This window comes from Pyrgilauda ruficollis, unplaced genomic scaffold, assembly GCF_017590135.1.
Source record: "Pyrgilauda ruficollis isolate IOZ18807 unplaced genomic scaffold, ASM1759013v1 scaffold20, whole genome shotgun sequence".
NCBI classification, from domain to species: domain Eukaryota; kingdom Metazoa; phylum Chordata; class Aves; order Passeriformes; family Passeridae; genus Pyrgilauda; species Pyrgilauda ruficollis.
The window spans coordinates 3,021,165-3,044,517 of record NW_024519207.1 but is presented as its reverse complement, the minus strand read 5'-3'; the positions used below and the strand labels follow the sequence as shown (position 1 = coordinate 3,044,517).

At 42.0% G+C, this 23,353-nt stretch overlaps 2 protein-coding genes across 2 annotated transcripts in view; one reads left to right on the top strand and one right to left on the bottom strand.

Annotated features, from left to right (window-relative positions):
- Nucleotides 1-2,220: 2,220 nt before the first annotated feature.
- Nucleotides 2,221-6,072, top strand: ARL11 (ADP ribosylation factor like GTPase 11). The gene has a single exon (XM_041467092.1). The coding sequence runs from the start codon at nucleotides 2,637-2,639 to the stop codon at nucleotides 3,240-3,242; it is 606 nt and encodes a 201-aa protein (XP_041323026.1). The 5' UTR covers nucleotides 2,221-2,636; the 3' UTR covers nucleotides 3,243-6,072.
- Nucleotides 6,073-13,232: 7,160 nt separating this feature from the next.
- KPNA3 (karyopherin subunit alpha 3) overlaps nucleotides 13,233-23,353 on the bottom strand; it is a 47,655-nt gene continuing 37,534 nt past the window's right edge. The window contains exons 11-17 of the mRNA XM_041466977.1: nucleotides 22,603-22,734; nucleotides 21,331-21,459; nucleotides 19,571-19,675; nucleotides 19,367-19,438; nucleotides 19,101-19,263; nucleotides 18,119-18,213; nucleotides 13,233-15,800 (exon numbers count right to left, since the gene is read on the bottom strand). Of these exons, the coding sequence (XP_041322911.1) occupies nucleotides 15,702-15,800; nucleotides 18,119-18,213; nucleotides 19,101-19,263; nucleotides 19,367-19,438; nucleotides 19,571-19,675; nucleotides 21,331-21,459; nucleotides 22,603-22,734 (795 nt within the window). The 3' untranslated portion in view covers nucleotides 13,233-15,701. The remainder of the gene's footprint in view (nucleotides 15,801-18,118; nucleotides 18,214-19,100; nucleotides 19,264-19,366; nucleotides 19,439-19,570; nucleotides 19,676-21,330; nucleotides 21,460-22,602; nucleotides 22,735-23,353) is intronic.

The following is a 23,353-nucleotide window of genomic DNA, read 5'->3' as shown; positions in this document are numbered from 1 at the left end:
AAATAGGTTCAATACATAGGTTATAAGCATGTGAAAAAATAAAAAGAACATAGAGCTTCCTCTATTTGCCCATGAATTACTGTAATCTGTGCCATAGAAAACCTGAAGGGAATCATCAGTAAAACTGTGCTTAGTTGCATCCTTTATTCTGGCTTTATTTCTTCTTTTTCCTTTTCCCTTTTTTCCCTTTCCCTTTTCCTTTCTTTTTGTTTTTTTAGAAGTAGTCTTCTTCTGTAGCATGTGAGTGGGCGATGCAAAGACTCCATCACATCATATTTCAAATGCCTAATTATTCACAGAATGGTAGAGTCTCTACCCCTGCTTCCCATACCTGTATTTTAATTTACTTGAAGGAAATTGTGGTACTATGAATGGTCAGATGAAACAGATGTGTGTCACCACTGCCTGCCAAGTCTCAGAGAGGATGAGCAGCAGCAAAGGCAGGAGAAATATGAAAAGATGAAGACACAATTCACTTGACCCACTGTTATGTCTAAAAATATCAACTATACTGATCTTAAAGGACAATGAAATATGGGAAGGTTATTCCAAAATGGTGAACAAGCAGATCAAGGATTTATTTGAAAAAGTGAAGAACATGGACAAAAGGATAACCCTCAGGCAGCAACACACAGTTCAGGGTGTGCAAGCAGTGCCCTGAAGGGCCAGAATCCACTGTGCATTACAGTTCTCTTTTCTTATCCACATCTAGGGAGCTTTCTGCCAATTTTGTACTTACAGACTGGTTTTAGAAAATATCACAATCACATGCTGCACAATTTTATTGTTGACTCTTGAGAAAAAAGGCTTATGAAAGTCCTGATCACCGTGTTCCAATATTTAAAGGGTGGTTACAAAGAAGATGGAGAATCCCTTTTTACAAGGGGTCTATGGAAAAAAATGAGCAGTAACGGGTACAATTTACTCCTGGGGAGATTCTGATTGTGCACAAGGGGATAACTTTTCACAATGAGAACAATCCACCACTGGAATAATCTCCCCAGGGAAGTGGTGTGTTCCTCAGCACCAGGGAACAGTTAAGATTTGGCTGGAGAGAGTGCTCATCTTCTTTTAGACCCTGCTTTTGCCTTGAAAGGTTGGCTGGACCAGATGATCCACGAGGTCCTTCCAGCCTGGTATTCCACAATTGCTAAAACCCATCTTACACATCCACAAGCTGCATAAATCTTGTGGAGGCTCTGGTGCCAACCAGCTGTGTGGGTTAACAATGGGAGAGAGATTTATCACAGAGCTATCTTGCAAAACATGGCCTGTTTTGCACTTCTTGCAATCCCATGCAGCCTAAGTGGGCTGGACTCCTTGTGTTCTTTTTTTTCTCATGCATCTTCCTTTCTGTAAAAGATGGAAAACTGAAGTATCTTGCCCCCAGAGGAAGAAATATGCCTCTCAGTGACCAGCTGACCAGGCAGTCCCTTCCACGTGCTGTGCTGAACTTCATCCCCAGCAATGCTTGCGACGTGGAGCTGTCATGTGGAGATTATTGCTGAGGAAACTGCATCTCCCAGAGATGTGTTAAAAATTCCCCTGTGGGCCCAGGCAAGCAGGGGTGACTCCCATTTCTTTCTCAGATAAATGTGGCTAGAGAGCAGCTCTGCCTTACTGCTGTGAGGTGAGCTCTGCACACCTCTAAGCAGCCTCTTAGGAGCAAAACCAGCCACTAAAGAAGGGAAATAAATCCTGGCTTTGCTGGGACTCTGCTGGCTGCCGTCAGCTGCTCTTGCACAAGCGAGTCTGGGAGTTGTTGCAGCAGCACATTTTTGCCTCTGGCATGTGAAGTGCAAGGGGTGCTGTCTTATTAAACAGTTTTCTGTTCTTTTAGGGGATTTTTGTACCCCCTCAGCCACAGAGGACTGACTTTGCTTCACTTAAAAAAGTTAAAATGTCGTAAATACTTTGATATAAAGAATTTTACGGATTTTTGCCCCAGGAATGGCATTTTGATTCATTGTGTTTCAGTAAGACTTTAAAAAAACATGCTTGTGTGCATTTTTTAAAATTGCTGCTGTTACCATTTGCACAAAAGGTAGTAAAAGCTGATGATACAGTGATTTGTTTTGTACTTTTTAACATAAGACTGGCAGAAAAATCGTCTTGTTGCTCAAGAGGCTTTAAATCCCCGCCCTTGAGCTGTGATTCAGCAAATTCCTGGAGTAACCCTGGTCTGAAGCCCGGGTTCCTCCTTGTCCTGTCCTGCCGGGGGTGGATTTCTCCTGTACAAGCCAATGAACGGAAGCTCATTTATTTATGTATGTGCTGAGGAGGAAACTTACTCCACAGTCTCCCCACCTCTTCCTGCAAAATGTTAGCTCTCTTTTGCACCAATCCCTTCGGGTCCTGAATGAAAAGAAGCGAGCAGCAGCGGAGCCGGGGTGCAGAAACTGCTGTTGTGAACATCACTCCTGGCTCTGCTGCACACCTCATAAATAATTGCTCTCACCTCATTTGAGCTACAGAGAGAAGCAAAAGCCGCCTGCCCGCATCTTCTTCAGCAAACCTAGGGTACTCTTTCGGAGAGGCAGGACTGAGCCCTCAGTTAATGACTGACATCATCCAGGAAACACGCTTGCTCGCTATTTTATTTTGTCTGCATTTCCCCCGCCACCGGCAGTATCTTGATGGGGAAGCTGATCTCCAAAGGCTGGCGGAAAAGAGATGCTCGAGTTATCATGCTGGGGCTCGACTTTGCTGGCAAATCCACCCTGCTGTACAAACTGAAGAGCGGCCAGGCTGTGGAGACCTGCCCCACGGTGGGATTCAACGTGGAGGCTCTGAAAACACCTTGCGGTGTATCCTTCACCCTCTGGGATGTGGGCGGACAGGACAGCCTGCGGGCCAGCTGGCCTAACTACCTGGAGGACATCAACACCCTCATCTTCGTGCTTGACAGCACAGACATGGCCCGGCTGGCCGAAGCCATGGCAGCGCTGGAGGAGGCCCTGAGCCACCCCGGCATGGCTGGCGTCCCTGTGCTCCTGCTGGCCAACAAGCAGGACGCGCCGGGAGCGCTGGCTCCTGCCGAGCTGGGGGAGATGCTGCGGCTGGGGGGGCTGGCGAGGCACCGCTGGATGCTCCGGGGCTGCAGTGCCCACACGGGCCGGGGCCTGCAAGAAGTCCTGGCCATCCTGGGAATGCTGCTGCGGGGCTCAGAGCACAGCTCCCTCTCCCAGGTGCAGCCCGTGACGGGGCTGGCAGAGAGGGGGCAAGATCCGGAGCAAACCTGAACCTCACATGGGCCCTTCCCGCTCACGGCTGCCAGCAGCTTTGTCACGGGGCATTCCAGCCTCCAGGCACCCCTACAAGGAGCTGCAGCTGGCACACTGTGAAACACCCAGCTCCTCACCACCGCAACCCACCAGGAGGATCTCTGAGCAAAACTCCCATCATGGAGCAGTTTTGGCCGCATCTCTTGGACTCTCATCTCTGGCTGCAGCTTGTCCCACTGTCCCCGTGTTCCACTCATCCACTGCACTTGTGTGTCCAGAGGTTCAGCAAGGATGCTTTTTAACATCTAAGAATTTTAACAGAGATGTGTGCAAGGAACAGAAGTTTTCTTCATTCTGCAGCTCTCAGCCCAGATACATCTATCCAGATGGGATGATCCTCGCACAGGGGGAGCTTGGATGTGCCCCATGCTCTCCTCTCTCAGCATGGATCACATGTTCATTGGAACACAGGAAAGCACTGAAAGGAATGGCTGAATGGGAGCAGTGTAAGCTCAGGACAACAAATGGCCAAGCTACTAATTTGTTTTAGTGTGGCATCTCCAGGTATAATAATCTTTAAGCCGTGGAAGCAAGTTGGGATTTGATGGTGTAATGCAGTTCGAGGATGTGTGTATATTAATTTATGCATTTCTTGTAATGGTTCTTTCTTTCTCCATTCATCATTTTTACCAAAGAATTATTTAATGAAAATGGTCCCTCATTTTCCTTGGATTATGTTTAAATATAAAGAAATCAGACGTGACTTTAAGATGCTTGGAAATACGTCACCATGGCTAGCCAACCTCTAAATATCCTCATGGTGGCCTGAAGAGCCAAGACAAAACCCTGTCTCAGACTTTTGAAACTGCATGAGACCACTCCACATGCATTGGTTGGTAACCATGGGCACCTCTGGGCACAGGCAGGTTGGTGACCAAAGGGCTCTCCACCCTCAGCTGTTTTCAGGGCAAATGAAAACACCCTTGGCAGCTCACAACAGGACCAGGTCCCACGTGGCAGTGATGGTCTTTGTCCAATCCTGCTCAATCTACCATTGGAAAGACCTCTAAAATGTCTAAAATGTCAAGATTCTGTGATTCAGAGTTAAAATTAAAATATTTCATAGTAGTCCCTGCTTCCTTATGAAATGACTGGGGGAAGAGGAGGGAGAGGATACAACATTTTTATTTCTATTTTCCATTTCTGTTTCTATTCAGAAATCAGCTGCTTTCAAATAACAGAATACTCAGCCTAGAAACACCAAGGAGAAATACATGGCAAATCCTCCTCTGTTCATACCAGAGCATTTTACAGTTGTTAAGGAATTAATTGTCCAGCTGCTCCAAAAAAAAGTTGTCCTAGTTGAGTTTGCTGGTGTTTTGGTCTTGTGTCTCATGTGGCACAAAACAGAGAATTGTGCATCAAGGTAAATTCAACAGAGACTGAAAGGCTGTTGTGGTGATGTCTTACACCTAAGTGCCCCTTGATGCCTGCATTTGATTCTACAGGATTGTCTGCTGGTAGTAAAAAGAGGAACTGAAATCTTCCCATTTTCCTCTGAGTGTTTTCTAAGCTCTTTAAAAAGATAAAAAATAGGCTTTTCTGGCAGCAAATAGAGGTAACCACTAGCCTTTGGCAGACATCACCAATTAAAAATGAAAACAGCAAGGTGGGAGGTGGGGAAGAAAGGGCGATGGGAATCCTGAGGGTCTGAAATTGATGAAGTAACGTTCCAGTTGCTGAAATTGTTCTCACTTCCCCTGAAGCAGTAATTTGGCAAAACACCCCATCTCATGGGGCATCATGTGATTTACCACCCTTGTTTTCTGGAATAAGGCTTTTCTGGACACTGGGTCACATTACTCAGCCCATTTATGCCATTGTTCAGAGACTGTCAGAGCAATGACGGGTCATAATATTTGAAAGAGCAACACAGAGTTTACTTCTAATGATTTCTCTTTTCTCCTGTGTTGGACAGCTGCTAAAACAAGTCAGTCTAATGAGCACTGCACTGCTCTAATCAAAGGCTTGCAGGACGCTCACCCAAAACAGCACTTAAATGTTTCGGTGTCAAAACTCCTGCCTGACTCAAAGGCAGTCTGCAGGACGCAGCCAGCTCTAGGGAGGGAAGTTTGTTACCTCTTTCCTGGCAATTCTGCGGGAAAGCCCCTGCCACATGGAGTGACATTAATCCCTAAAACATCTTTCCTCATGGATTTCAGCCAGGAGAGCACCCTCAAACTTAGTTTCCATCTTCCTGGGCTTGTGATAGGTGTCACAGTCTCAGCACTGATTTCTAAAAATAACACAGCTTCTCTCTGGATAGCAGGTAAAAGAAAAATCCGTAGAACTTTACCTCAGGTTCCTCACAAATTTGAAGCATCCTTCCACTTATTTGTCCCAGAGCCCACTCTGGTTGCTCAAGACCCTTTTTTAGAAACTTTGCTGGATGCACTCTGGTGTGTATTAACCTTTACAGGGACATACCCAGAATCCATAATTGTGCATTAACCTTCCCAGCCACCCCTCCACTGAGATGAGCCATACAGGTAATCATCTACCCTTGCTTGGAGCTGTCACAGCAGCCTCCCTGCCCAGGCCTATTAGCAATTCCAGCCCCTGGGCCTCCCATCCCATCTCTGTTTTGCAGGGATCACTGCAGTGGGAGTTAGCACCATGTCTTGCTGTTTTTTCAAGGACACCAAGACACTTCATTGCTCTTTCACACTGTTGATGAAAGGACATAGCTTATTCCTCACTGATTTACTAACTTTTCTGTGGGACCGGTTTTTAAAGCCACTTCCCGAGTATGAAACCAACACAGATTTATTTTTTCATTCTTATCAAGAATGAAAAATCCACCTCCAGAGAGCAGGAAAGCAGCAAACTGGGGGAGAAAAAAAAAACCCAAACAACCAACATTAAAACCAGGAAGGACGATTCATCTTTCCCTCTTCACCAGCACAGGAAGGCTGACTCACCTTTTCCCTGCTTTCTTCACAACTTCCATTTTTCAGCCAGTCCATGACACAAAACAGTTTCTGCTTGCACAGTAGCTGATTTCTGCTGCTGGCACTGTTGCTTTATTTTAGGTGGAGCTATGTGCCATTTGTCCTGCAGTTCCTGGTGGAGCTTCCCTGATGGGTTTCAGTATTGCTGAAGGGCTGGGGATCAGAGGGGAACCATGAGATCCCAGGGCTGCAGGGTGAGGGCATGGACGGCAGCCAAAAGTATTTAAAGAGGGAACAGGGTGCATGAGAGGGATCTGTGACCGGATGTAACACTGGGAGGAGAGTGTTTGGGCAGCAGCCAGAGACCTGGAAAATGCTTGGGGGAAGAAAGGTCAATAAGAATTTTTTGAAAGGCTAAGAAGAGCTTTCTTTTCAAATAAAATATGGAAAAAAAGCTTCCAATCCCCCTTTTTTGTTAGGAGACAGGCTGTATAATGCAGTGAAATGTCTTAATTTTTGCTTAATACACCTAACAGCTGTAATTTCTTCCTCTTGAAGAAACCCTGAAATGCCACGTATAAAGATTCTCCACAGGTAATTTACATACAAAAAACAAGGAGCAAAACCATGTGTGATGCCATCTCTTTAAAAAATCAAAACTGGTGTTAAATGCTACTAAAAGTCAGTCATGCAATAATGATTGAGACAAATTACAAACTACTGTTCAATACATCACAGGCTTCAAAGCTTTAATTAACTGGCCTTCATCTAAGCTTCCCCACACTTGATTTTTTTCATGATGCATTTGCTTGAGTTGAAGCCCTGAGTCTGCCATCTGGATATTGTTAAAAATGCCCGGTGAAGGGTGGGATTTGGGTTAAGAACTCAGTGATGCGTCCATTGCCAGGAGTGCATCATCCCCACATCTCATACTTCACACAGTGTGACTTGCATAAAATCCTGCCAAAAAGAAAAAAAAAAAAAGATAATTTAACCAACTGCTATGACCCAGACCTGACAAGTGTGTCCCCCTCTGCCTGTGCCTCTCTGTGGCCCGACCAGAAGCACAAACCTCTGCTCCAACCCAGCCTGGACTCTTCTCCCCTCCAAAATTCTAATGCTTTAAGCCAGACCAGCACCATCGATGTCTTGTCTGCTAATTCTGTGAGAAACAATCTCCCTGGAGCTCCTAGAGCTGACAAACTGTTCTTTAATTCTCCCTTACACCTCAGATTTTTATTAGGTTTTTTTTTTTTTGCCTGTGCTGGCTAAACACATTTGGATGTGGCAATGAGGGTTTTTTTCCAGCAGGCCACAAAAAAATGATTTGCACAAAAAATCCCTGCTTGGTGAACGGTGGCTCTGCAGCAACGCTTTGCCTTGGGCATGAGAGAAATATTTGCTTTTTAATCGAACAGTGGTGGGGTTACAAAGCCACTGGTTTCTGCACAGAGACAACAAAGTCACATGGGCCCATGTGAGGTTTGATAATGGTGGGAAAGGACTTTGGAATAACTAAACTGGGGGTTTCCTGGGGAAGAAAAATACCAGCTGGGAGGAAAGTAGTGGCCCTCATTTCCTGGGGCATCAGGGGACAGTCTGTTCTGCTCATAAAGACACAAAATTTACACCTCATGATTTTCTGGCTTTTGACAGCACTTAACAGTAATTCTTTTGTTTAATAATAGTGTGAATGAAGATCAGTGCTAAAAGTCCATCCTTCAACTAGGTGGGATTTTCAGAGACATGAGGTTTGGGTCAGTACAGGGCTGGAGCAGGGGTTCAGTGCTGCACCAGCTGAAAGGTGTCTGCACAATGCCCCTCAGGGTGGAGCTTGCACAAGGATGGAGAAGTAGCTTCTCCCTGTTCCTTGGGGAAGGCCAATACAGAGGCAAAACATGACAAACTGTTCCTGAGGATGCTCCATTTCTGCACGATGGGGTGGACCCATCACTAGCAAAGCAAGGGAAGCTCAGCCAGGAAGAGCAGGTTTTGGACTGGAAAGGTGGGAAAATAATCCTGCCAAGCTGCCCTGGGAAGAATGGGCATGATGTCTGCTGTGCTTCCAAGAAAAAGCAGCTCTGCAAAGACAGTGCCTGGGAATGACTTGGGAGGGTGGGGGACATGTCCTGCTGGAGATGGCTGCAGGCAACCCCAGGCCTTCAGCTGATACAGCCACCTTAGCCTGGCAGGAAGGTGCTGATTTGACCCCTTGGTTCCTCCAGGCTCTCTCCCTTGGAGAGACCTCTATTCTCCTGTATTTCCACCCTGGGAAGAGGCACTCATGATTTACTTCAATGAGATGCCACTCCATCTTAACTGAAAAATCCAGAGTCTATATTTTTGTTGTTCTTTTCTGCACCCTACCTTTCTTCCACACTACAAAGCCACTCACATTGCTATCTGTTCCCCCAGCACCATCAGCAGAGGTAACAAATGACCTTGTTGTACCCTCCCCTGGCAGTGCTGAAGACCCCATTGGCCACCTCCACCGCTGCATGGGATTTCACATGCTGCTGGAGGCAGGAAAATCACTGGAAACCAGATCCTTAGAGAATTAATTCCCTGGGAAAGATGAGGGCTTCAACCAGAGAGGGAGGCTGAAAATGCCACAGAATGGCTTCTGACAGGCTGTGCCTTTCTGCGCTCTCAGGGCTGGCCCTGCTCTTGCCTGTCACTTGGATCAGCAGCCTGTGGAAATGCGGCCCCTGACCGCCCCGTCCAGGCCATGCAGGAGCATCTCACAGTCTGTGCCATCTTCCTCCCAGGAGATGCATCCTCACTGAATTATTTCAGTCTCTTTGGTGCTGGAACTTAATGGATTTTCTTGCCATTTTCTTGAAGGCAATGCCCCAGGAAAGAGCTTTAGGTGACACGCCTGCTGTGACTTTTGAGACTGCATGTTATACCCATGAAAGAATATCAATATAAATAATACAGCTATTAAAAAACCCCAAACAAACAAACAAAACCCCCCACCAAAACAAACACCCAAACCCTAAAAAACAGGGATGGTGCAGGAAATTTCAGCTGGAAAACAAAAGCTAGGCAGCCTCAAGTCAGTGGTTCAGTTCCAGCCATCTGTTTCATAACCCTGAGCAACTACACGCTGAGTAAGGAGCAAATTATGTCCACACCAACTTTCTCTGGTGCAATGGAGGGGGACAGCCTGACTTGGGAAATCAATCCCCAGGCACAGAGCCTGCAGCTGGCACTGACACCCACCTAGCAAGGAGCTTTTGCTTCCAGGCCACCACTTTTAGCTCTCGCACACTCTTAGGTTGGAAGGAATATGGAAGCAGTTCAGCAGCCTGTTGTCTGATGATTCCCAGCGGGGGGAGAAGAGAGCCCCCAAGTCCTCAGTGGAAACACTTCAGTGCTTGCAGTGCTTCTCTTTGAGTAGGGGACTGGGTAAGAGCAAAGAAAGGCCCTGAGGAATACTTTTTGTATTCTTACAACTGGAAGCATGAGAAGCAGCTCCCAGGTTACATCAAGAAAAATAATGACCTCAGTAAATTTCCATTTCTAAACATGCAGGACTTACATTTGCAAATTTTCTTTCCCATCTTTAGGGGCCAACTCTTTCTTCTATTAAACTTAAACTAGTACATAACTGAGGCGAGTAGAACTCCTGCAAGAATTCAGGAGTTTAGATGTTGACTAAAACATCAAATACAGAGAAAACCGTGACCTTTACAAGAAGTGATTTTTTCCCTTTCCATCAGTTATTAATATTTCAAGAACAGACCTCTGGCTGAGGTCACATAAAAACACCTCCCTGGATAACAATAGCCACACAAAGCTCAGTGCAAACTCTTGGCTCTGTGCTGCTGACAGTGAGGTTGCATAAACCCCCAGCAGTTCGATGGCAGGGAGAAAGGCAGGCTGCTGCTGCAGGAGCAAGGTGCCACCTTGTTAATTGCTCCCCTGGGACTGGGCCCTTTTCTCACCAAAGGGTTAAATATTTCAGCACAGAGCCCTGAAATGTGAGAATCTGAGACTGAGATTACAGAGCTGGAAGTATTATTGCTAAGTATCCAGCACATCCAGCTTCCCGTATGCGATCACAAATGAGCCTTTTGGACAGAAATTTTTTCATGTGAGATGCAACATTTTAGCAGCAATTGAAACAAACACACCTTAAAAAGGTTGGGGGTTTAGCCTCCTTTTTCTAAAGCTTTTAATATTTGTTCTAAACCAGTAAAGGCAATGACTGAGAGATCTGAAACAACTGAAAGAGCACTTTTCTTTTGAAAAAGCAACACATTTTTTCTACATATGTGCTTTAAAATATGAGAATTTGACAAGTCCAAATGCTCCCTCTACACCCATCACCTTCAGAGATTTATGTGCTGCTGTGCTTAGCATGACAAAACCTAAGACCAGGCAAACCACCCCTAGAGAACCAGTGTCAAATAAATACTGTAACAATTACTGGGCCGGACCTCCTGCAAGCTGGGATCATCATGGCAAGAACAGAAGGAATTTATCCCTTATTTTCAATGTTATAACATGCAGGCAGTATGAAGATTTCAGAAAGCTCTACTGGGATATAAAGTATGAAATGCAGAGGAAACCAGCTGTGAACTGCATCAAACAGATAGAACAGTGATGAGTCTATTCTCAGGGCAAGAGCTGCAGCTTCCCTTGATCATTTCTCTGCACAAACCTAGAACTGACCTTGCTGAAGCCCACTGGCAAAATATTTCAATTTCATCCTCCTTCTTCGCGTACAAACAATTTTCTATGGGCGATCATCGGGCTCCAGGAATCAGGATTAAAGACAAGCAAATACAGCCACTAAAGATGATCAGCCTGCAAACAGCAGGTGCAGACGTGAGCTTCCTTACACTTCATTTCAGCACATTAAAAAAATCCCACCACCAGTTTTCCACAGGACCCTACTTAGGAAAGAGGATGGTTAATCCGTGTTCCACACCTTTGTGTGTCCCTGGAGCCTATTTAGTGTACAGAGCAAACGGACAATCAACTTTCTCCCACAGCTCCCCCACTGCATCCAGGGAAGAGCCTCCCTGCAGGGAATCTAAACTCTTCACAGAACTTGTCATTCTTCCTCTGAGGCTGTGTGGTGACATTCACCTATTCTACTGCTACAGGTGAAGGCAGAGAGCAGCCTAAAGGCTCCAACCTTCATTTTAAAACAAAAGAATCATCTTACTAACATTTTTAGGTGTGATACACAAGATTTCGATCTCTCCAACGTTAAAACGTTACAAACTAAGGTTGAAAAAAAAAAATCAGCTTTTAAGTTGCTTGACAAACCGGGACGCTGCTCAAGAAAGCTGTATCACGAGTGCATTTGAACACAAAGCTGCCCGTGTGCCTGCAGCAGCAGCTGGAGAGCTCCAGGCCAAGCCAGCAGCACGGAGCAGACCTGCCCATTGCTGTTTCTGTGGCAGGATGCTGCACACACAAAGCGGGATCAGGGAAGCAGAAAGCTGCTCCAGCTCCTAACTCTGCATCTTGACACGAGGCAGTTTTCCTGAGCAGCATCAAGTAATGTCCCAGCCTGAAGCAGACCAAACCTGTGCGTCTCAGGCAGCTCCAGCTCACGCTGCTGCCAAGGTGACAGTGACAATCGTAACAAACCCCTGCAGCAAAACCTCCCAAGGCTTTGCCTGCTGGAGCCCACAGTTTTCTACTGATTGGGTTTTTATCCTTTTCTTCCTGAAAACGGCTTTCTAATGGCTTGGCATAATTTGTTGTCCTACATATGTTTGAATAGAAGTATAATTATGCCACAAAAAGGAATACTTTTTATGCAACAAAATAGAAGGAACACAACACACTGCATTTGGTGGAAAGGACTAGTTTGAACGACATTCAGAATCTAGAGGGCATTAGAGAAGAGCAGAATAACAAAGTGGGCCGCAGCTATCACTGAGCTTAAAAAAATCAATAAACATCTGCCTGTCAGTGGCTCTTCTTACTTATTTCTGTTTAGCAGATCAAGCAAACAAAATGGAAGTGTCTGTACTTTTACAAGCATGGGGAACATTAAGATATCATCTACATTTTACTCTTTCTAAACAAGACATGTCTTAAAATAATGCATTATTTATTCCAATGTAGCGTCTTTCAAGTCCTCCAGATAGGATCTAGAGGATAATTATCAGCTTGCAAAAACCCAACACAGTTCAGTTTGTCAACTGAAAGCTGAAGGAACCAAAGGGATTAAACAGCTTTTGAAAATGGGAATTAGGTTCTTATAAAATCTTTTTCCTTTATATCCCCATGGACCAACATTTGTAAAGACTTAAATACAGCACTGGAAGCTCTTCTCCATTTCCCACCCATGGAGACAGGGGTTTCACCAGGTGGCTCAGCCAGCTGACACAGAGAAAGGATGGCAAAGTCACAGCTGCAGTCACAGGCACCTTTCAAACAGTTCAAGTGGTCTCTCCTTCCACTGGTGCTGTCCTGTAATTAAAGCAGGACTGTACTAATTAGGAGGCTGCTGGACAGTGCAAGTCTCTGACACTTCCAAGCTGTTCCCAAGCACGCCCCAATGCGGTCACTTGTGCCAGGGGGAGGGATACTGGCCATGAAAGGCTGTCCAGCCCAAGGCCAGTTTTGGTGCACGCTCCCTCCCAACCCACACTGGGCAGGAGTTGGGCCCCCTTGTGCAGCAGCCTGAGCTTAAATTAACGCTGAATCAGCAATCAGCCTTGCACCAGGAGCCTGAAAGGCTGTTTCTGGAGGTAGGAGACGACTGTGGAAGTTCCTTGACACTCCTGGTCCACCTTCAAGCCCTTGAACTGAAGTCACTATTTCAATAATTACGTGGAACAGCTGCAGCCCACTTACCACAGCCGCCTGTACACACCTGGGAAACATCTCCATACACAGTATAAAACTCTGTATCCAAAGTTTCAGAGATGACTGCATTAGCTTACTTTATTCATACTTGTAACATACTTCAAACTTTGATGCGGAGTTCTGCTAACTAATATCTAGTCAAAGACAAAAACCCCTAAGTCAATCCATGAAGTCTAAGCAGTTCCATAACCTTCAAAATAAGTTCTTGAATGTTTTATAGTATTTGATAGCAGCTTTTTATTGGTTACAAAACCTAAGCCCATATACAAAATTAGGAACACATTTAGATGCCTCTTTGAAAGAACGTTTTAGTCTATTTTAACTGATAGTTTAAAAAAATAATAAAAACAATGCAATTTTAAACACTGTTCTGAAAACGTAAAAGTGCAGCAATATACTTTGTTTCCTTTATTAACTATGAAATGGTGCAATCCCAATCAAAAGCTGATAAGGTCACAGCAGAAAGAACTGAGCAAGCACTTTGACCTGCCTTACCCAGTTCTCCGATGTTCACTTTTATTGTAATGCATTGAGTGCAAGAAAAGGATCGGATCTTGACAGCAGAGGAAAACTGTTGTTTCAGCATCAATTTGTATGTAATCTCTAGAACAACGGTGAGCGTAGGCTGAACCGGGTATGCATCAGTCTGTACGGCGTACAGGAGACTAGACTGAATTAGAAGGGGGGAAATATTTGTTCACAATAACGTCTGCTGGAACTCTAATTTCACAAAAACTTTGTGACCTTACCTAACTTTGACTTTTTATTGTTTAGTTTTTTAGCGAACACCACACAGTTTCAAGATTTTAGACTATAGTGTGTGAATAGGATGCAGTTACCATATGAAGCTTCAACTCAACTTCTGGGAAAAGAAAAAAGGCACAATGAACTTCAACTCAATTTTATGTGCACAAGAGTTGAAAAATCTGAGCCACCTTAAAGAGAAATTGATTCTAAAATTTATAAAACCTATAAATAATCAGAGGCCAAACCACTATATTAAAACAGATTATCTAGCAAGTAAAAATCTTGCAGTTTAAACATACGCTTGTATCCAGCTGAGATACAAGACAACTCACTCTTTAAAGTGGCTCCACCTTGGCAGATATATATTTAATGAATGCACACCTGCTATGTGTTGTTCATCAGTGGAAAAACAGCTGATCCACAAAGCTCTGATGGCATCTGTCCTTATCTTCATCACAGTAAATACAACCCACATCCAATAACTAAATTAGTTTAGATTTTTCTATCCCTTCACATCAATGCATTGGGAAATTACACCCAGTAAACAACAGCAACAAAACCAGTTTGTGTGACAGCTTACAGAATTTCAAAATTACCGATCTTCGCCCCAGCAATACCAAAATCCCTTTGAAAGTGACTGGGTCAGGCGATTTTCCAAAAGCAATGACTTCACATACCTTATAGAAAGTTATTTAATGTGCGCTGCACATCAGGTTTATGCTGAGTAACGGCAGCTTCGATACAGCCTCACACATCAACCAGTTTGCATGTTTTTAATCACATGAATAAGATTTGAGACTAACTTGTGAATTATTCTTCCAATACTCCAAGAATGAAGCTTTTATGACGCTTCTAAGTAGTTGCTGGTTTGTTGCCAACCACATCATCATAAGCACTGGTTACTAAGTAAAAAATAGTTTAAGACTAAATTACAGTAAACATGAAAGCTCCACAGTTTAAACCCAATATAAATCAACCATATCCAATTATCAATTTAAAACAGAAGATATTGACTACTGAAAGTTGAAAGCAAGATTCTTTTTAACTACTACATTTTTGGACAGAATTTTTTTCTACAGTCTGGGACTCTTGCTTTCAGCTTAAACAGAAGTTCAAGTCCATAACAGGTTGTAGCTCAGGTAAAATACCATGCACAGCATTTGATTACTTCAAAACAGCAGGAACACACAGGCTGAAGTGAGTGGTCAAATAGGGCTCGCTGTTCTCAAAAATTAGGTATAATGGCAAAAGCTTTACCAGTCCAAATCTACAGTTCATTCTCCAACCCTGGTTTCTGAGGCAGTTAATGAACACACATCAATTACTGACAGCTGAAGTAGTTTTTTTGTTTCTTTTAAACTTAAGTGTTTAATCAATTGCCAAGTGTTGTGTTTCTATAAGTTACTTTTATTTCAGTTTCACCAATGAAATTCATTTGGCTTGCATTTTTGAATCTATTCTTCCACATCAAGTTTATGAAAATATGTTTGTGGAGGACGATGATGGAGGCTCAGAGCAAACTGGGCCCCTGTAAAGTCTTCCAAAATGTATGCATCATACCAAAGTGTCTTGATCCACAGCGCACCATTTTCCAAAGAAGCTACTTTTCCGTGGAAAGCCAATGTGCCACCACTATGGAATATTCTTAACAAAACTGCAGATTGCGGTTGTCAGCATGTGGCACCAGGAAAAAGGCAAAAAAAGGTAGTTGGGACTGTTAAAAAGAATTCTGAAACAGTTTAAGAGATCATGCATATGCATTTACAGTCCATGTGATAGTGATGTTTGGCAACTGCAAAGTGACCAATACATGGCTTGCTTTAGAAGCATCAAAATGAAGAGGCATGTGTGTCTTGGAGCCTTTTGTTTCTTCACTTGGTAGCCATCTGGTGGTGCTTCGTACTGGTGTGGGACAAGAGAAGCTGCACTTTTTTTGAACTTAAAAATTAAATTCTTTTGTTTGAAGGTTGGCCGTTGGGTCGAAGTTGTAAGTACCTCCTTGAGTGGCTTCAGGAATGAGACTGGGGTCTTCATCGATCTACAAAACACAACAGCAGGAACACATGAGAGGCGAATTCCCTGCATGACTGGGTACACAGAGAAGAAATTCACAATCGTTCATGTTTTCTTTTTTTTTTAAGTATTATCACTGTAAAATTAGATCCGTTTTTCCAATTCAACTCCCCAAATATGTTTAAAAAGAACAACACATTAACTCTGTTCTAATACCATGAGGGAAACAGAAAATTGTAATGGTTAGGGACAGTGCTGCTGTTTGGTCAAAGCAGTTGCTATTTTAGCTGTGCAGTTCAATTTTCAGTGCCAATTTTTAGTACTTCTGGAGTTGGCTAATCACTAGTTGTGCATTCTAAAATTAGTTTTGTATTTTCTCCCATTTTCTTTCAACAAGAAAATATATTTTTATCAGTAGCTGATAGAAATACTTATATAAAGCTTAAAAGACTTCTTAATATCTCCTATCAGAATGTGAAGGACTTAGAACTCATTTCAGAGCAGTTTTATATAGGTCTCATAAGCACAATCTGAATTTGGTTTTACATCAACAGTACTTCATTGCTCTATGGTTACAGAGTGAAAGGCATCAGCAGGCAACTTCATCCAGCTTCCTCTGAGCTGTTAGAATTTGGTATTTACAGCCTCAAGGAATAGCAAATAACATGGTCAGTAGCAACAAAATGCACAGCTTCAAACCCTACCCATCCTCCTGCAGATCACCAGCTGCACAGTTCTCTGAGCCTCATTGGAGATCGTGTGTCATTCTGAAGCAGGAAAGGGCCCTAGTGTGGGAGGTCTGAACAGCTTTCTGACACCTGGCCTTGCAGTAGTGCACACATCAGAACTGACTCATCTAAAATCTTTCTCTTTACTTTGGGTGACACTGTCTGAACTGGGGGGGAAGAAACTGAGGCCTTTCGTGACCACAACAATCTGCACGTCATGCCCACATGAAGACTGAGTCTGGTTTCAGAATGTTTCACAAAACATTTTTGTTTCTGATAAATTAGCACTTCTGCCTTCTGCAGGGATACTACAGAGTAACCCCACCTAAGCACACCTGCCTTTAACACAAAAAACTGAAGTCAGGAAGTGCTGGTTCTAAAGTACAGGCTGTGCACTTTTCAGGGCTCAGCAAAGGAACAGATGGGATTAGCAATGAAGGGACATCAAGCAGCTAGCAACATCTCATGAGAATACTGAAGCTCCTGAAGTGACAGAAGGCAAGAAAACTCCTGGACAGTCCATCGTAACACTGCCAGTCAGGCTACCATAACCAATCTCTTGTCTCCCTGGAGCATTTATGGAATTCCTACAATTCTGAGTTTCAGAGGCTCCAGAAAACATAGTAACAACATAATAATAATCTGAAGTAAAGTCCCGCTCTTGAGTAAAGCAGGCATATTCAGCCCATCAGGCACAGATTAAATTGTGTTAATGTAAAAAGTAAATGCACAGAGTGAGTACTAACCTCAACACAGATGTTTTTCCACCCACCTCAACCAGACTGTGCTCTTCAGTTAGACACAGAAATTTTACAGTCTCTGTGGAGACTCTAGAATCACTACAGGCATAGGAAACTTCTCACATATCTTAACCTCTGGTGAGTAACTTCCCAATCATATGGTGGGCCCAAGAATTGAAAATTATTGAGTCCTGAAGTTAGAGCTGGCATTTAGAGAGGTCAATTTAAGAAAAGTACCAAAAACATAGTTCTACTAGGCTGTAGAATTACAGCCTGGAAAGCCTAGAAAAGATAATTTGTCTTCAAACTGCATGTTGAAGTGCTCCTCAGGAACTCACAGGCAGCCAGTAGCAGGAGGAGCTAGAATCACAGGGTCAAAATACCTAACCTGGGTGCAACAAAATATTGGATGGTCTAGATCAAACAGCTGCAGGAAGTGTTAATAGTTTTGATAACTCTTTTCACTGCAGAATCCAGACTGAGCAAATACAGAGTTGAAACACAAAAATTTATCTGAAAGTAAGGATCTGCTGCCCCTTTCAAGACTGATGGATGAGAAAATAAAAAGGAGAGCCAGAGAACTGTTTAGATTCTAATCACAAGTAATTACATGTCAATCTGACAAAATTAAGTGAGCATTGATCAATTTGTTAGGCAAAACTAGAGTAGTCCTCTAGATTTTGCTGAAGAAAAGTCCTGGTATTGAGAAACTCTTCAAAGACTTTAAATTGAGGGAAACTGTACTGAACAAGGACCAGGAAAATCGACTTGGGAGATAATGTATGTTCGTGACCACTGGAGCTGAGGAACAGTGACAATGTACTTACTAAGCTAAGAGCACAATGCATATACTTTTCCATCTTTAGCATACTTACATCATCACCAGAGAAATATTGATCTATAATTTCAAATGCTAGTTTATAAATGTCTTCATTCTCATGCTGTTGCAAGGCTTCGATTTTCTCTAATCCTGAATAAAAGAAAATGGAGAAGAGTTTTGTAAGATTAAACCAGAGTGACTGACTACTTTAAAAAATAAGAAAAATAATTAAACATTAGTACTGAAACACACTAGATAAGATGTAGGTCAGTTTGAAAATACTATCTACACAGCAGCCATCTTTGTCTCTAAGAGGAATGAGAAGTAGGTTGTGAACTTTATATGCCAGGGAATATTCCATTTTATGAGCAATGGATAAGGGAGTCTTATCTTTGTTTAGATAAAACTCTTTATTTTTTAAAACTTCTGTCTACTACATAACCTTTGGATTAGTCGCTGTGCTTTTTATGCATCCCCAAAAAGAAGTGGCTACATTTGTGTGTTGCCTGTAAATTTCAAACAGCAAGGTGACAAAGCAGCTAAAACACTAGTTCCATTTTCAAACTGGACATGGAATAACACAAGGGAAAAGCTTCCAGTGCATTATGTTCTTCAGTATCTCTTTATTATAATACATTAATTAGCATACATTACAACTTGGACTGTGATATTGAAAAGACTCCTCATCCTGCTTTGCTCTGTAATGAAATTCTGATCTTAAAACTGCTTCCAAGGCAATGAACTAGAGCAAGAATTGTGTGTTTTACCACAGGACAAAGTATGTGCAATTATCAAATTCTCATTGAAACCTAAAAAATACCTATGCTACAGAAAGCTCCTTCAACATTTGCCTCTACACAGCCATCTCCAAACTGAAATAAACAGAAAAAAAAGGTAATGTCTCTCATTAAAAAGTCTCCCTTGTTTACTCAAATAGCCCATGTTAAATAACACTACAGTAAACATCAACAGCAGCAAGGGGAAGACAGAATAACAGCCAGCCAATTAAATTTTTTAAAAGCCTAGTAAGCTCTTACCTCCACACTCTTCTATAATTTCAGCTATTGTGCTAGCCTCATCACCAGCCATTATCAGGATGTTTTTCAGGCCATCCAGCACCACCTGCACCACTTGAGAATCCTTTACTGAGAGTAGATTGCAGAACGGTGGGATTACATTTTGTTGTACAAGGTATTCAACCTAAATAATTAAAAACAAAAAAAAATTTTCAACATTGTGCTTCTTACATAAATGGCTGCATATGCAACATTTCAGTGACAGCTTGAAATCTTGCTACACATACCTGATCTTTTCTCCCACTTATTGTCAAATTGCTAATTGCCCAAGCAGCTTCCTTTTGTGTCCCGAAGTCCCCCTGAAAAATAAAATTAATAGCTCATTAAAATCAGCATGGAAACATCTGTCAAACTTATTAAAAATCACAAACTCCTCATGTCAGATTTATAAAAAGAGGATGACAACTCGCATAGCTGATAGCTTGACTGACCTTAGCCAGCTGGTGTATGATCATGGGGATTAGCCCAGCATCTATTACAGCCTGAACTTGTTGCTGGTTTCCTGCTGTGATATTGGAAAGGAACCAAACTGCTTCCTACAATGGGATAAAGCAAAAAAGCAAAGCACTTTTAAAAACTAGTCAGCAGATGAAAAAAATAACTCAACCAAACCTGATCACCTCAAAACCTAAAATCATACAACGAGCAATCACTAAACAGACCTCCTCCTCCTCAGCAGCACTTCTAGCACACAAACTTTTATTGCACTATGAAAGACAACAGGGAGTCAATGTAAAATTAATATGATTGATTTACAGGGCCAGATTCTCTCTCACACAAGAAGTGTCTCCATACATCAGGAGATGTATGCCTTATATCCACTTTGCACTGCTGGACTCACAGACAGGCTTTAAACTTTCCATCAGTCTTATGATGAATATAAGAAAACTGGTAAAGCATCAGAAAAAAAAGGACTTGTCCTGTAATCCTACTACTGAGAGCTCAGTAGTACCTTTCTGCTATGATAAAAGAAGACTCCACCTCCCATTTTCTTCGTGTAACGTGAAGTGGTGTCCACAAAACTCATTCAAGTATCACATATGACACTGTCCTGTGACCTTGCTCAGCAGTTACTCCTTCAGGAGGTTCATCCAGATAGCTACCACCTCTCTGATGGCAGTTATAAATTCCCAGTTACAAAGGGGGATACTTGTTGTAACAATCCACAACATCTTAAAAGGCTCTAATCTTAAGTAAAAGATGTGGCAAGAAGGCAATTATGAAGCACTGCAGGAAAAAAACCCATGGGTTTCCACTTTTTTAGGGATGTGTATCTTGCTTTTATTTCTGTTTGCCTCTCACAATATAGACTTGAAACAAAACTCAAAGCATTTCTGGACTTTTTTTTTTTTGTACAAAAATAATACCCTGGCCTTCAAAAGAGCTCTTCATCACTCTTTCTTGAGAGTTAAGAGGGCAGGCAAAAATAAACCACATCAGTTTGACTGTCAAAGATAACTTCTTCAGAGATCTTCACAGCTGACAGGGCCTGAAGAAACAGAGATTCCTCACAAATAAGATTTCTCCTCAATGATACACTATCTGGGGGAATTACATAATCTAAACAAAAAAGCCTTCTCAGCCAGACTATCTCTACAATGGAAGAGGGCACAATGACTAAAAATCCCCAAATAACATGAAATACAGCTCTGGAAAAGGAGGCACTGATCACTTTCATCAAACTCTCCCTATTCCACCCAATCCTTGCAGCAGTGCAGTTATTTCTGCCAAAAGGAAGGAGATGAAATGCAGAGATAATTTTCACGAAAGGACAGTGGCACACCCTCCTTCTTTGAAGGTGAAGATGAACAAGTGAACAAACTTCACTATGAAAAGCTGAAGTGGAAAAACTGGATCAGTCTTATGCAACTCAGTGGACTCAACTAAAATTATGAAAAACTGTAAATGAAGTTAGCCAGTTACTTTGCAAATGAAAAGAAAAAGTATCTCACTCCAAAGCAAAACCCTTCAGTCCTCCCAGAAAGCACAAGGCATCAACACCAATACATGGATACTCACTATGGCTGTTTGGTTTCAGTCCTAATTAAGCACCAGCCTCAAAGGCTGCATCTTTATATAAAATTGCTCACATGCCGGAAATAACAGCTGCAGGAAATTCTTCTGTAATATTCCACAGGCTACTGTTTTATTTTTAAAAAAAAATACTAAGTTAGGATGAAGCAAATCATACCTTGTTTATCTTCTCTTTTGGATGCGTCAGAAGATGTGGGAAATAAGACAAAACATCACAATTGAGAACAACTTGTGTCTGCTCATCAGTACCAGTTACTATGTTGCCTACTGCTCTCAGTGCTGCTGTCTGAATATCCAAAGTGGGAAGGAAAAAAAATTGCATGTTAAAGACATTGCTGTTACTTACGCTATAACAAACAGCATTTTAAGATACCTCTTTATAAAAACACTTTGCAAAATACAATTTAGCACTTCACCCTCTGAGCTACATCAGAAAAATGGATACTGGTTCAGCAAAAGACAGTACATCACAAAATAAATGCACTGCAGCTCAACTCAAAGAGTGCAAAGATTAGAAATTAAAAGAATATTAAAACCTTAGAATATTAGTTCATAATGTACGTGATCTGTGTTACAATTCCAACCACAGCTTCTAGGCTCTATGCCTGCTGAGGTTGCTCAATTCTCCATTCAGCTCCCCACTAGGGCATTCAAAACCTCACAACTACTTACTGAGTCTCAGGTGATTTTAGAAATGGACTTTACATCTTTATGTATTGGTCAGTAAATGCTTTACAAGTGACAGAACACTGGAGAGACTTCTTTCATCAAGTGAACCAGTCTGACAAATTTCAAGACAGCCAAATCTCATCCAAAGTACAAACTAAACAAAGGTGTCAAATGCACAGATATACAGAAGATATCCATATTACAGCAGATGGGTCATAAAAAACCCAGTACACATTAACTAGATTTTAGTTTCATATTGTCTTTAAAATTAACCAAGTAAGCTCAGTTAACCTTTCACAGCTAATTACAAATTTATTTTACTAAAAGGACTCAGCATTTGCAAATATTTCCATACTCTAAAGGTTCCGAAATACTGATTTCCATGAACTATTCAGATAGAACACGCACAATCATGTATGCAACACCAGAAAGAGTGCATATTACTTGGATTCTGGAAAATATAAGATCTGCTGTCATTAAATATTTTAGAACTACAAAAGGAAGGCACCCCTAGTAATCACATAACATAAGTTAATGTTTAACCTGTCACTACTTAAAACTGTGTTAGTAGTGTTTTGCTTGAGTTTTCTCTTTTTAACATTTTTTTCCCAGTGTAGATAATATTTTTTCTTCATTTTACCTACACAAAATGTAGCTATAAATGTTCATCTCACTAACTCCACTAAGAAATACTGTAAGGCACATTTTTTTAGCAAACAGTATACAAAGGACTATTCAAACACAACTGAATCAGACTTACTTGAACTTTAACCTCCTGATGACTCAGAAGGGGAACTAGAAAAGGTACAACTCCCGAATCAATCACCATTTGTATCTGTTCATTTCCACCATCTGTTAAGTAGGACAAAGCCCAAACAGTGTCCACAAGAATCTACAAATTGGAGAGAACATGGTTTACACGTTGAACAGAAAAATCCGTATAATGAAGGCTTAATTTAGTGAACAACATTCTACTTATCTGGGGGTGGAGAGGGGAAAACATGCAATTTAGTTATAGGAAAAACTTAAAACATGATTGTGATGAGACCTAATCAGTAATATGTTAGATTATTATATACAACTATGAAAATCAGGGCCATTTGTTCCATTGGAGTAATTTCTGCATGTCCTCTCAAATTCCTTTTTAATTAAATACCACATTTTGGTGCATAACGTGACAGTATACATCATCTCACAAAGGTAAACTGTTGGGCTTGATTTGCATTTCCAAGATACACAGCCAGCTCAGGTAAGTAGTTGTGCTAGTAACTTTCCGAAGAAAATACCAATACAGCTTCCTTAGTATAGCTGTAATTTGTTAGCTGTTATATCTTATGATTATGGAGTATATAAATTCCCTTAAGTCTCTAATCCATCAAACACCTTAGCATTTCTGATCCATAGTGCCGTTCTGAAGTGAAACTACAAACAAGTCTGGATGTATGCCTTTTCCTGCCTTCATATCAAGAACAAAAAACATAGCAAAGGAATTCTTATACTAACTAAAGGAC

Coding starts and splice junctions, on each gene's coding strand:
- ARL11 (XM_041467092.1), top strand. CDS start 2,637: ATGGGGAAGCTGATCTCCAAAGGCTGGCGGAAAAGAGATGCTCGAGTT.